This window comes from Amblyomma maculatum, chromosome 2 (assembly GCF_055883805.1).
Source record: "Amblyomma maculatum isolate TAMU_Amacu chromosome 2, ASM5588380v1, whole genome shotgun sequence".
In the NCBI taxonomy this organism is placed as follows: domain Eukaryota; kingdom Metazoa; phylum Arthropoda; class Arachnida; order Ixodida; family Ixodidae; genus Amblyomma; species Amblyomma maculatum.
In genome coordinates, this window is record NC_139345.1 from 90,103,128 (window position 1) to 90,118,240 (window position 15,113).

The 15,113-nt window shown below is 47.6% G+C and overlaps 1 protein-coding gene across 1 annotated transcript in view; it reads right to left on the minus strand.

Moving 5' to 3' along the window:
• Nucleotides 1–12,146: 12,146 nt before the first annotated feature.
• The window catches only part of LOC146199226 (uncharacterized), a 92,289-nt gene continuing 89,322 nt past the window's right edge, over nucleotides 12,147–15,113 (minus strand). Inside the window, exons 21-22 of the mRNA XM_084594703.1 lie at nucleotides 14,860–14,954; nucleotides 12,147–13,246 (exon numbers count right to left, since the gene is read on the minus strand). Coding sequence (XP_084450829.1) covers nucleotides 13,170–13,246; nucleotides 14,860–14,954 — 172 coding nt within the window. The 3' untranslated portion in view covers nucleotides 12,147–13,169. The remainder of the gene's footprint in view (nucleotides 13,247–14,859; nucleotides 14,955–15,113) is intronic.

Genomic DNA, 15,113 nt, shown 5'->3' on the forward strand with positions numbered 1-15,113 from the left:
CATTCTTGATGGCTGGCGTTAAAGTCACCAACAATCAGCAAGGGATTATTCCCGGCCGCCTTGATGGCTTTGCGCATAAGGGCCCTAAATCTAATTTTCTTTTGCTTGGGTGAGCTATAAAGGTTAAGAAGGAATAGACTGGGATCCTTCTTTCGTCCCGTTAATATCTCGAGAAATACGTTCTCGATATCTCTCGAATTCAAATCGTGTTCTATCACCGCTACATTGCGCTTGACAAAGGTCGCCACCGTCGATTTCACGCCTCTATCGCTGTTGAACACCTGGTATCCCATTAGTTTGGCTCCCTTCCCTGTTTCCTGAAGGGCGATTGCGAGGGGGGTCTCAGTTATGAGTGGAAGGTATTGCTGCAGTAGCGCTCTCTTGCGCTGGAAGCCGCGACAGTTCCACTGCCAAATTTGGTTTTCATTTACGCGCCTGGCCATTTTGCAGCTGGGTTAGCGTTTGCTCGACATTCTGCTGCCACATGTTGACGGCTACGAGTTCAGTTCGAACTCTTTGCACTTCCCCTGCAAGTGCCTGTACCTGGCTCTGAATTTGGTTCATGAATTGGGTCATTTGGCTCATGAATGAATTCAATTTTTCGTCAAGCCTATTTTCGAGGGCTTGGAACGGGTCGGTTTCATTAATTTTGCGCTTCACCGGGGGCGGGCGAGACGCCTCAGTCGCCATTTGCTCATCCCCTTTCGCCGGTGGCGCCGCTTGTGGCGGAGCGACTGGCTGAGCAGGTGGCAGCTGCTTCGCGGGAGTGGGAGGCCCTTGCTTTTCCGCATGCTGTTTCAAATTTTGATTTTGCGTTAGCTTTTTAATCACCCCCTTAAGCTCCTCAATTTCTTTTTTAAGAATTTCGACTTCGTCGCCTTTCTTATCTTTCCTAGGTTTAGCCTGGGAGGCCCCGCTGTTGAAGCTTACATTTTTCTGGTCTCCGCTGGCGTTCCGCTTGGTCCATGGGTTGGCCGCGTCCCTCGAACTCGACCGTCTCCTGGACCCAGAGCTGGAGCGTCCCATGGAGCGAGAACTGGAACGCCCTCGCTGCTGCGGTGGCGTCTCGTTAGCGGTGGATTCCAAACTTGGGAAGGAGTCTTCTCTAACGCGGAAGTCTCCTCCTCCTTCTTGCTTGACTTTCGGTCGCCCTCTGTTGTCGTGCGCTGGCTTATCCTTGACTTTTCGCTCCCATTGCTTCTTCTTCACCTCGTACGGAGTCCTGAACGTTTCCTTACATTTTCGGTCACCAAGCAGGTGGCCCTTGCCGCATAGCTGGCATTTTGTCTCGCACTGGTGACCTTGCGGTGGCCTCTCCATTCCGCAGCTTCTGCACTTGAGGTTGCTCGGGTCCGGACAGACGTCCTCCCTGTGACCGAGTCTTCCGCAGGCATTGCAAACCTCATATTTTTTGCGGTAAAGTTGACACCGCTGCGCCATCGGAGTCAGGCGAACCCATCGTGGTACTTCTCTCTCTTCAAAGAGAATTAGTACAGTTCTGGAATTTTTGCCGAGTCTCCGCACACCCAAAACTGGCGGGTTGCCGTGGATTCTCAGCCTCTCCATGATGATCTCGTCAGTATAAGTAAGTGGCACGTCATGTACCACGCCCTTGCCGCAATCTTCCGGCGTCGCCACGTAGGCAGTCAATTCAATCTTCTCCCCCTCGAACACGAGGTGGGTTAGGCTCGCGTAGCGTCTCTTCCTTTCGGCGCTTGTAGTTGCCACGAGGATCGAGTGCTGCTTAATATTCGTCGAGATGACGTCCTCCCCGGCCTCGCCTGGGTGGATACCAGCTGCCACGATTATTGCGTCAGCCAAGATTGCGTTACCAAACTTGAGCAGACGCACGAGGCCGCCACGTGGCCTCAAAATGATTTTCTCGGCGCCATCGGGTAGGCGAGCATGCTGCTTTTCCACCGATTTCGCAGCCATTTTTCTTCCAGCATTCTTCTCAGCAGCTCGCTGCTTCTCAACTTGTTGCACGGTCTTCTCGAGCGGCACATATTTCTTCTTCTTGGTGGTATACCATTGGCCAGGCACTTGAAATTCCTCCGGATCTACCGGCGTTCCTTCGACAATTTCCATTTTTTTAAGCTTTAGTCAGCTTCACGAGGCTAGGGGTGGGTCCCCGACGGGGCCGCCGCGGTCCCAGGGCGCCGCGAGACGCTAGGCCACGTTAGGCCTAGCTTCAGCACGTAGTCCACCGAACAAAGTCCTAAAAAATCGGAAACAAAGTCCCACCTCGGAAAAACTGGTATTCCTGTGGTCCTCTTGATGCGTTCCGTCGATTCGACACAAAATTCAAAAACGCCGAGCCGATCAATTGCCCAAAATAACCGAAATTGGCGGAGCCCATGAAAGGCACGTCCGCTCCTCGACCACCTGGACACCAATCTCCCGGAAATGATATGACAAATCGATCACGTAATGCTCAGGGATTAAGCACGACCCGGGTGGATGGTTGGTAGTAGATCCTGGCCCTACGGGGCTGGATGGATGGGTGGAATATAGGAGCGTCCCCTTTGAAACAGGGTGGTGGCAGTTGCTATCATACTCATTTCCCCCCTATATCTCATTTATTGTTTTAGATTGGTTAACTATACCATCATTCTATTTATTGAATTTTTGTTTCTACATTATTAACATTATGTCACACCTCTGCTTTCAAGCCACCAATCTTCCAATCGTCTTTTTTGCTAGCTTCCACCGCAGGTTCATTCATTTGGCCACTGGTCTCTCTAAACCCCATAGCTTCAGGAAGAGTGAATGCGCCTGCATCGACTTCCGGATGAATGTCATTACATTTGAGTATAATATGGTTAATTGGTGTGGATTTATCACATACTGCACATGTGATCTTCATGGTTAAATTTCTTTTTGTAGCTGCGTGTTCTAAGGCACCCTGACCTAACTTCAAAACGTAGGGCACTGCATCTTGACCACGTGTTAGAAGTACTTTTACCACCGTGATCTTGAGTGATCAAAGAAATTTGCTTTCTTCCTGATCTGCCTTTTTCACTTTCGGTATAGTTCCACATTCTGTTTCCTTTCTATAGAATTTATCCAATTTTTACCTTCTGTGTGTTTCACCTGTGTTTTTCGCCCGTGTTTTCATCTGGGACTAATTCGGCGCCCGCACACCGGAGGGTGGCTGTTCCCGGCCCTGCGGGGCTGGGACTGGTAGGTCAACGCCGCTTGCGGCGGGGCCAGCCTGCCACCGAATTTTTGTGATGTACCCGCCCCGCTTTGGTGATGGACGACGGCTGTTGCGACACGCGTCTTTCTCTCTCTCTCTCTTCTGTCCGCACGAGGCAGCGGAGGCTACTGCCCCCCCCCCCCCCCCCCCCGCGCCGGGGTGGTGCAGTGGTAAGACGCCCGACTACTGTGCCGGAGTACCCAGGTTCGAACCCGACCTCGGCGGCTGCGTTTCGATGGAGGCAAAACGAAGAGGCGTCCGTGTGCTATTCGATGTCAGCGCACGTTAAAGATCCCCAGGTGGTCTAAATTATCCGTAGCCCTCCACTACGGCTCCTCTTTCTCTCTCCACTTTCACTCCTACCTTCCCCCTTCCCTTACGGCGCGGTTGCGGTGTCCACAGAAAACAAGTGAGACAGTTACCGCGTCTTTCCCTTCCTATAAATAAATCAGGCTACTGCCCCGCCGGGGTGCGTATTTGGGTTTGCTCGGTACGGTGGCTCCGCAAGGGACAAAACGACAGAAGAGACGAAGAAAGCGGGCTGTTCCGACTAGCATCTACCGCCCCCAGGAGCCGAGCAGCCTAGCGATTAGCGGGCGCATGTTTTTTCAATGGGCGTCATGTTAGACGCGGCACTAGCTTGAGAGAGCCTATAATACTACTACTACTACTACTACTAAATAATAATAATAATACACAAAGTAATATTTCTCTGCTAATAATTATTATTATTATTAGTAGTAGTAGTAGTAGTAGTAGACGGCCGAATTAACTGGCTAAATATCTTCACAGTTTTAATTATTAGTAATAATAATAATAATTGGTTCACAGGAAGGGAAAGGCGCAGTATGTCACACTTGTGTCTGTGGACACCTGAACTACTCCGCAGCCCTCCGCTACGGCTCCTCTTTCTCTCTTTCCATGTTAACTCCCACTTTCATCCCTTCTCTTACGGCGCGGTTCAGGTGTCCACAGACACATGTGTGACAGATACTGCGCCTTTCCTTTCCTGTGAATCAATTACTATTATTATTAATTAAAACTGTGATGATATTTAGCCAGTTAATTCGCCCGTTACAGACAATTCAGTGCCAACCTCGTGAAACGAGTCTTCCTCTTACTACTACTACTACTACTACTAATAATAATAATAATAATAATAATAATATTAATAATAATAATAATAATAATAGTAGTAGTAGCAATAGTAGTAGTAGTAGAGGCTTTCTCAAGCTAGTGCCGCGTCCAGCATGACGCCCATTGAAAAAGCATGCGCCGCTAATCGCTAGGCTGCTCGGCTCCTGGAGGCGGTAGATGCTAGTCGGAACAGCACGCTTTCTTCGGCTCTTCTGTCGTTTTGTCCCTTGCGGAGCCACAGTACCGAGCAAACCCAAATACGCCGCCGGGGTGGAGCAGTGGTAAGACGCCCGACTACAGTGCCGGAGTACCCGGGCTCGAACCCGACCTCGGCGGCTGCGTTTCGATGGAGGCGAAACGAAGAGGCGTCCGTGTGCTGTGCGATGTCAGCGCACGTTAAAGATCCCCATGGTGTCAAGATGCGCAGCTTCAATAGGCCTTGCATGCTCCCCCACCAAATCCGAGCTCCTGATACTCCACCCAAGCCCGCGGAAACACCACCAACCCCCTATGCTCATCACCGTAGATGGTCAGCCAGTACCACAAGTTCACAAACTTCGAATACTAGGTATGTTCATACAAGACAACGGCCTTAACACGGATACACTCTCCAGACTGACTAACACAACACATCAGATCACCCGCCTAATCAAACGTATAGCCAACAAGCACTGTGGAATGCGTGAGCATGACTTCAGACGCTTAGTACAGGCATTTATTATAAGCCGCATTCTTTACTCGATTCCGTATTTATATCTAACAAAAACAGAGACAGACAAGGTGGATGCTCTCATCTGACAGGCTTATAAGGCAGCTCTCGGCTTAATAGCTAAGCGCACCCCAACCTATCGACTCTTAGGCATGGGAGTTCATAACACCCTCAGCGAACTGGTGGAAGCCCACCGCATCGCCCAACTAGGACGGCTCTCCACTACCCCAACTGGTCGCCACATTCCTTTCTCCAACTTAGACCGTTAGGTGCCCCTTCAGTAGAAACTTATGCAGTTCCAAAGACAGTCCGCGATCATCTCACTGTCCACCCACTTCCGAAAAACATGCATCCCCTTCATAACCAGGCCAGACGGAAAGCGAGAGCACGTGCCCTACACAGAGCACATGCGAACGAACCCGACACGGTCTACGTGGACGCCGCAGAATATCCACACCGCTCAGCTTCTGCGATATGCGCGGTATCCAGCCGCTTCGAACACATCACATCAGCCTCCATCATTACCCGAACGTCCGTAGAAGCGGAAGAATCCGCTATAGCCATCGCGATAGTCTCTTCTACTGCCACACTTATCCTCAGCGATTCTAAAACTGCCATACAAAATTTCGCCCGAGGCCAGCTACATGCTGCCTCTCACAAAATCTTAACTACCAACGTTCAAACACCCCGACCCATAGACCTTGTCTGGGTACCAGCCCATTTGTGCAACCCCGGTAACGAAGCGGCCAATTCTGCTGCTCGAGCATACGTCGACCGAGCAACAGATACCGAGGACCTAGGCAGTGCCAGCTGATCACCTACAACCACATTACACTACACTACCGGTCTGAAAGACTTCACTGCCTTCCCCCACACCCCTCCTTAACTAAACCACAACAAATAACATGGAGACACCTTCAAGCCCGCACCTTTCCCTCCCGAGCACTGCTGGCACTCTTCTCCCCCTCTACTCATCAGTCAGAATGTTCCCTCTGCGAGGCCCCGAGAGCTACATTCGAACATATGTTCAGATGCCCGGAGTGTCAACCACCGGCCGAATGGCGCCTTACGGACAACGAGGTTTGGGAGATCGCGGTCTCCAGCTCAGAACCGGCTCCACAAAGGAGACTGGTCGACTGGGCTGAAGCGGTCGCCGTCAGGCACTGCCTGCTGGCCACCACCCGTGATCAGGAGCCGGCCCAGCCCTTGTAACGAGTATTTCACGGCTCCAACAAATAAAGTTTTTCACCACCACCAAAGATCCCCAGGTGGTCGAAATTACTCCGTAGCCCTCCACTACGGCTCCTCTTTCCACTTTCACTCCCACCTTCTTCCCTTCCCTTACGGCGCGGTTGAGGTGTCCACAGAAATCAAGTGAGACAGTTACAGCGTCTTTCCCTTCCTATAAATCAATCAGCGGAGGCTACTGTGCCGTCGCCCAGCCGGGGTGGTGCAGTAGTAAGACGCCCGACTACTGTACCGGAGTACCCGGGTTCGAACCCGACCTCGGCGGCTGAGTTTCGATGGAGGCGAAACGAAGAGGCGTCCGTGTGCTGTGCGTTGTCAGCGCACGTTAAGGATCCCCAGGTGGTCGAAATTGCTCCGTAGGCCTCCACTACGGCTCTTCTTTCTCTACTTTCACTCCCATCTTCCTCCCTTCCCTTACGGCGCGGTTGCGGTGTCCACAGAAAACAAGTGAGACAGTTACCGCGCCTTTCCCTTCCTATAAATAAATCAAATAAAATTATATCAAGGCTACTGTGCCGGAGTACCCAAGTTAAAGATCCCCAGGTGGTCGAAATTACCCGTAACCCTCCACTACGGCTCCTATTTCTCTTTCCACTTTCTCTCCCACTTTCCTCCCTGAGCCAAGACGGGGGGCGACATCAGTAAGCTCATTAGCGTTGAAAACGCACCTTGCTGGTCAGGACCCAACGTGAAAGCGGCGTCGGTCTTAAGTAGGTCAGTGAGAGGACGAGCGATATACGGGCGAAATATTTGATAAAGCGGCGAAAGAGCAAAAGCCAACAAAGCTGCGCACATCCTTCGAAGACTGGGGTCGCGTAAAGTCTTTGAAGGCTAGAATTTTAGCCAGATCAGGTCGTACTCCGGAAGCTTCAACCATGTGTCCAAGAATGGTGAGTTAGCTGCGACCAAATTGGCATTTCGATTAATTGAGCTGGAGGCCGGCTGTACGGAATACATTGAGAATACTGGTGAGGCGTTCAAGGTGCGAAGAAAAGGTCGGCGAGAAAACGACGACGTCGTCGAGATAGCACAGGCAGGTTGTCCATCTAAATCCATGAAAAAAAAAAAAAAACAATGTATGAAAACATGATCTTGACCAGGCTAGGTGCAGGTGGCGTCCACTAAGGCTCCTTCCTTTCCCCAAAACAAAGTTTGAATAAAAATCATAAACCCCGCCGCGGTGGTGCAGTGAAGATGCCTGACTATATACTGTGCCGGAGTACCCAGGTTCGATCCCAACTGCCGGCAGCTGTTTTTCGGTGGAGTCTAATTTTTACTTTGTCAATTTTTTTTTAATTTGGTTATCTTAGCATTATTTTACGTTTAATTGTTCATTTACCACCATCATATTTGTAATCGTTATGTATTATTTATTCTAATCATCACTAATATTCATTCTATATTTTACATAGTACCAGAATCATGTCAGCCTGCGTAGAGAAGGTGGGCATGCTTTAGGGAGGCGGTGGGGACAAGTGTCCACGCAGCCGAAGGCAGTTGCAGCTCAGGCAAGAATGCCGAAGAGTGGGCTGCGGGTACAAAGAGCGGCATCAAATGACGTTTTCTTTACATAGCCTACTAATGCTTTCGCTTTAGTAATTGGTTTGGTGCAGTATCTGCCGCATTTTCTTTGTGGACACCCGCACCGTGCTAATCCTCATGGACTCGCATTTTGCGCCCACTTTTTGTCCCCGTTTGGATTCAACAACATACTCATAAGGATTCGCCTTTAAAAATAAGATAATCTCGCCTCTTGAAAAATATTGAACTGGACCCCAGCTCATGTGTGTGGAATCCAGGAAATGAGGCTGCCCAGCTGGCCGAGAGGTCGCACAAAGTCAGGAACCGGAACCTTTCGGTGAGCCGCTATCATACCACAAACTCACTGCACATTACAAAGCAATAAAAACACTTCCATCACCCCAAAAACACTGACCAGAGACCAGCCAGAGACCAGCAAGTCATATTGCTGCAAAACTGTTCAAAGCTAATTATTTGTTTGTTCTTTTTCGAAAGCAGCCGGCATGCGGCCGCATCACTGATTTTAGCCCACGGATCGATTCCGTATTGTGATCATGCTCGTCGTCGCGAGATGCAGCTCTTCTTTGTCGCGATATTCCAGCGAGTAATGGATGCCGTGATGGCTGGCTTTTAAGTGGCAGATTTGTGCAGAAAGGTAGAAAGTTCGGCGAGTTAGTATATAGACTGCGCCTGTCCAGTTCTGTAAGTGCTTAGTCGTCTTTTTTAGCGTAGTGAATTTTTTCAACCATGGCAGATTTGTCTAGTATAGACGTCGTTGTCTTCTCTTCGAACTTTGAAGACCATCTGAGAAGGCTTCGGGCAGTGCTCGACGCAATCAAGTTGTCAGGGCTAACGTTGAAAACAAAGGAGTATCAGTTCACCGACGTGGGGCCAGTTGTTTGTGGGTCATATTGGAAACAAGGAAGGGGTTCGCCCCGACCTGAAAAAAACAGCTGCGATAGCCTAGTTTCCACAGCATGACAAGCCGTGCGCAGATTCCTTGGACTGTGCGCGTACTATCGTCGATTTGTCGAGAACTTCTTGCGCACCGCCGAACCTTTGACATACGTTGGCTGACGTTCCTTTTACATGGGAAGCGCCGCAAAGCCTTCTACAAACTTAAGCGCCATCTACAGTCGACCTAGCCTTTTACATGGGAAGCGCCGCAAAGCCTTCTACAAACTTTAAGCGCCATCTAAAGTCGACCTAGGACAGTGGCCTAGGACTGGATCCCCTCCTGTCCTAGTCGACTTTGATGATTCACACCGACGCACGCAGTGTGGGTTTAGGAGCTGTTCTCATTCAGAAGTGTGCCGGACAGGAGACAGTTATTGTGTATAGCAGGTCTCTGTCAAAAGCCGAAGCCAACGATCGAGGAGTGCCTCGCGGTCATCTGGGCCACTTCATTCAAGGTGGTAAGCGATCACTACGCGCTCTGCTGCCTAAAAGGCCCCTCCGATCACCTTGCGCGATGGAGCTTACCTCTCGAAGAACTTGACGTCACGGTGGTCTAAAAGTGGTCGCGAGCAGACGCAGACTATACTTGTCACGGCCCCCTGTTGCACCACCGAAGGAAGACGACGAAGGCCTTTTGAACCGGTAAACACGGTGGAAACGATGTGATGATCCATGTACAATACTCTGAACTATAACCAGAAAAATATGCTAGCAAAATTTGGTGTCTGTTGCCAAAGGACTTCGCGCACTCGGAACAGACCTAGACTCGTATTGCGGAACGAATGCAGCTTGAGGAAGCTTCAAACAGGAGTTCAAACTTATCATGCTCCGTTAGTTTAGAAACTGCGAGCGTGCTGCGTGCGTCTACCTTTTTTAACGCGAAAGCAATACCCTCACCACCAAAAATCGTGTACGATATTGTTTGCGCCCTCCCCGATTGGCTGAGCTGTTTTGTGATGTCATCCATGCAACCTCGCGCGGGTAATTCAAACCGAATTCAAACAGCAGCTCAAACGCGCATCACCCCAACGAGTTTTTCAAATTCTTCAGCCAACAAAACGAGTCTTGCAGCCTGACTGCGACCGACTCTGATCTCTTCTAGCGCCTTCACACTTTAAAAAACATCGCAGCAGATTCGAACCGGTCGGATTTGAACTCTGGTTTAGTAGACCTGTGTCTTGAGCCACCGCTGTTTATTTTTTATATATTAAACTCAAAATATACGATATTTACACAAGGACCCTGAGCTGTATTCTACTGAGATAGCATGACTAAAATTATTTCAGTGTCTTTAATGCTTCAATGCGTGGGAGCCCTGATACCCAGAGGGTTAAGCGGAACATTTTTAGAGTCCTTTGAGAGCGTCCCGGAAGAAAACTGTGTCGAAGCAGTCCAAGAAAACATGCTCAGTGGTTTTAGCCTTTTTGCATATTAAACAATGGACTCCCCAAGGCACAAAAATTCCTTTCTCTTGCAACCGCACTTTAACATGGTCCTATACAATGGCGGAGGGAACAGAGTCATATATATTGATTCTAAATTTCTTCCATGTCATATGACTAAGGTAGTCCAATGAAAATCATGTATGAAAAAAACTAGACTGTAAAACTTCTTTCAAATACCCATAAATAGCTGCTTGAATACAATGAGAACGTAACAAAAAATTCAGGCAAAACTCTGCCATCTCAACTGAATAACAGTACCTAAAAGGGGGCTTAGCATCCCTAAAGAAAAAACAAAAAAGGCAGCTGACTAACTGCTGCAAAAATAAGTGGCATAAACCAAGACTCCATTGCATACGCTTCGAAACAGATTAGTTCGACTTGTTCTCTCTGAGGAAAAACCATGCACTAACACTACAAATACCCTATGCAACTTTTGCAGCAGTGTAGCACTTGCACCACATACCACAGCTTGCTGACAGCAAAATGATTGCAAACTGTGGCAAATCCAAACAGAGATGTTTAATCCACTAAATCCTGGTGTGTTTAGTAATTCCGCAGCCCTATTTTGCCAACAAGGTTCACTATCAATGTAAAATTCAAGAGATCCCACCTAAGTACTTAGATGCAGTTGTCCACGATACATTGCCGAAGACACTTTGGAGTCCCAGGCCGTTCATCATGCCAAAATCCCAAGCATTTTCCCCAGCTGACCGCTCTACCGCTTGCTTCACAGAACAGTATAACTTTTATAAAATTTTATAAAGCGCTTTCATAATTGGGACACTCTTGTGCCCGTATAGTTTCGCTTCCTTTGTTTTGCATTTGTCTAGTTGCATTATACATACTGGCATTGGCATGCTATTTAGTCTTCTGCTTTTCATGCTTCGTGTATTACTGGGTCATGTGGGACCTGTTGGATGAATGGTGGGCCCACATATATACGCAGCTATGGGCTACTGCTGCGTCAGGAGAGGGCACAAACTGCGACGAGCCGAGCAATTAAGAAGGAATGTTATCAAGGACGTAGGGGTATTCGCCGCGAGCTTTTGAATTGGAGAGCTGGAGCGGCACCACATAATCTTTACTTTAAAATTTTGTCCGTCTTCACTCTATCTAACCGTGCTATTCTGATACACAAAGTTTTTCATTCTTTCATTGTCCGAGCCTTCGTCGTCATCCTTCGAGCCCAATGCCAATCAGAAGACCAGGCCATCACGATGAGATGGCCTGACCTCGCTACAAAGCCATCTCTCGGTGAGGAGAAGACTTTTGAAGTGAAAAGCTTCACTACAAGAGTCGGAGCCTAGCTACGCGTATGCCGTATGCCGCGACCGAGTGACGTCACTGCCAAGGCCAGCTGCGCAGCCCCCTTGCCAAGCTCTGCTGGCGTTGCCTAGCAAAGAGGTGTGCAACTCCTCCTCATTAAAAAAAATTAGTCTTCATCTGGGAATTGAACCTCCATCCCTTACATCCCCAGCCGAGCACTTTACCGCTGTGCCACGCCCCGGGTCGTGAAATGCTCCTAATAATTTCACTTGTTTACCGTGAGGATGATAGCAGGATTCCGCAAGTGACAGATACCGCGATTGGCGCGCAATTTGAAAGTAACAAAGACCAAAGAAAGTCACTCAATTAGGGTGACGTTAAGGATGTGACGTCACCCATCTGCAGTCAGCTTTGAGGACCAAGCGGGAACGAGTGCGCTCCAACGCTGCCGGGCGGCGCTTCTTGCCTTCTGCTAGTGACAGCTGCTGCGCTTTTCCTTTCCTGTAAACGAATTATAGAGCGCTGGTGAACTTAGACGCGCTCGACATGGAAGCCAAGGAGAGTTTAGCTGCTGGTGAACGGCGCAGAAGACTGGTGAAATTAACTTCTGATCCTGAGGCAGTCACTGCTTTTTGCTACGTATATCCAAGCATAGCATAGCTAGCCATCTTTCATTTTTTTATTATCACCCAGAAAAAAAAAAAAAAATTTCCAATAGCCATTTACTTTGCTGTGTTCTATGATCGTAAAATCGGCAGATAGTACCAAAATCTAGCAAAGCAATACCACTTTGGTGTAAAATGTCACTGACCATCCCTACCACAGGCCACGTGCCATGCCTGTCAGTTGAAGCTGTGAAAGCCATGCCTTCTTGAGGCTATGGCTAAACTAGTTTGTTGGTACTGACTAGCACAACACAACATTATTTCAACAAGTTTCAGGTGTCCAGCTCCCATCCATCTACTGATCCAGAGGTGCCGAACTGTTAAATGGCCAAAAATTAGAGGTCGCTGCAGAAACTGCAATAGACAATGTGAAAGCATTGGCACTGCCACTGTTTTTGTAATTTTTACTTCTTAGTTCAAAATGTAGTCATTCTATTTTATATTATTTTACTTTTTATTTCTTTATATATTATTTATTTATCATTGGAATTTGTTTTTCACTTTTTATCTACCACTAACTTCTCATCACTATTTAATATTATTTGTTATCTCAACTAATAACTTTTTCACGGAGCCTACTAATGCATTAGTAAATGCTTTACAAGAAAGGGAAGGCGCAGTATCTGTCACGCTTTCTCTGTGAAAATCTGAACGCCGTTGTAAGGAAAAGTCATACTACTATATAGCGCTAAGCCTCGTTGCTGCACTTTTTCAAGTCCTCGTTTTGGCCTCCCCAACATTGTGTACTTTTTAAGATAAAAGCCTTAATAGGCCAACATGCCCACATCTGAAATCAGCTCTACTTCCCTTAGGCATACCCGTGCAATTTCGAATACTTTACACGACATGCACCACTGGCCCAGTGTGACAAGTGTGTTCAGGAAAGATACAAGCAGGTAGATTCAATAGACGTGTTGCGAGGCATTGCTCTTTGTACAGAGATGATAAAAAGGCACATTCTGTTGATATTTAAAAATAAAATACTAAAAAGCTGCTATACAATGCCAGTCAAATTTTGCATGCTAGGGAGAGTCGTTCTCCTTGTCAAATTCCATGAAGTGTCGTATTCCACGCCAATTCCGCATGTCGTCTGCAGAGTCTGTTGGTAGAGAGAAAAAGGAAACAGGTCCAAGTGAAGCCACTGCCACAGAAAAAAAAAACTTGCACTAAATATCTTCTCTGAGTAAAGTGTCCCAATTAAAGTCAGAAGTCTGAGAACTAAATCCTGTGAACATTGAAATAGTGGCGTCTAGAGACAACAAGAATACTGCTACCAAAATGATTATTCAGACGGAATTACGCAGTGAACCACTGGAGATGTGAAGATCACCCAGCCTATTTGGATTTGTTTTATTCCCTATCTTCTCTTCTTATCAGTGTACTAGGAATTCTAGAATTTTTGTTCTGTAGCTAATATTTAAGATGTTAAGATTTTGTGGTTTTTGGCAGCGCGACAGGCTCGCAATTTAAAACGGGGGGAGCGAGGCTGCAGCAATCGCTCAACAGACCAAAGCAGCAGCAAGCAAAGCTGATTTGTTCATGGATTCCGATTCAGTACAAGGCCTTACAAATGTACAACAGTGTGTGCTGCAGCAAGAGAGAAAAAGCCATACTTCAGACATGTTTTACACTCAGATCACCATTATAATGCTAACAAATTAATGACCACCCAGGAGTGAAACAAGCATCGTTTCACCCCATGAAAGTGTCGACACCATTGGCTGAAAGGCCTCCCTTAAGGGGCATCTGTTGCTTTTCCTTTAGTTGTATCCTACTAGAGACGACAGCGCAAGCGGTTGCGCCACTGCCAACCAAGCTATACCAGCCCCAGAAGCACACGATTCTTCGCGCACATTCTTGCTCCATCATCCAGCCAAACCAGCTCCAAGAAATGGACCTGTAGACGAGCAGTGGTGATGGGTGCACACAATATTAAAGGCACTGTTCTTCAGAAAACCCAGCGTAGGCATCATGCTCTCACTGGTTGTTGTTGTGTGATGTCATTACCCCGCATGCTTCTGAGATGAGAAAGCGAGATCGTAATCCAAGGGTCATGTAGGCATGTCCATACGACACTGTAAAGTGGGGCTTTATATCTGTGTCATGTGGTCTTTCATATAATGTGGTAGTGTGCGGCTGCATGCTAATGGGTATGCATAGGATACTAGTAGCAAACGGTAGGTATGCAAACCAACATCCACACAGGCAGCCGGCAAATGGGAGCCATTAATGGAGACGCGTAACGCGAAGCTTAAGTGTCTCCATATTTGTCTGCATCATATTTTTTGCTGCTTTGCAGCACGAGCTGTAATTGTGTGTGATGCAATATTTTGAGTGACAAAAGCAGTGGACAGTGCTGCATTTTTCACCCAGATGTACCAACAGCTGAGCACGACGCAAAGTGTCAACTGTGGCCCCTCGCAGAGATTTTAGATGTTCCCCCTCACTGCAGATTCGCATGGTTCAGCCAAATTTCCAGTAGCTTCACAATATAAAAATTTGCTACACAGAGGTCTGTTACATCCAGGTTTCACCGTTTGGTAGAAAAACAAAAATTAAAATTTGTTTTCCATTTCAGCTTACCTCGAGCACTTAACTAGGACAAAGGACATGAAAATGATGTAATCTTTTACGAGTTTACACACAGTGAAAGGCATCGTCCCAAATAAAAAAAATAGAAACTGAGGCATCCACATGCTGTCACATACATACCATCCAAACATGAAGCAGGTTCCTTGATTTCCTCAATGGGTTCAGTGTTAAGTTCCTTTAAAGGGCTTTTGGGCGCATCATCTTTGGAACTGGACCTGAAAAAGGTTGACTTTTACGCAACGTCCAGTGTCGAAAGCATGAAAACAAATGACAACATTGTGCGGAGACAAATCTAAACGACTTCGGTTCCTTTGACCACCACACTGGAGCCACTGGTGTAGCCATGATTACTGTTTTTTATTATTTCTTTTGTT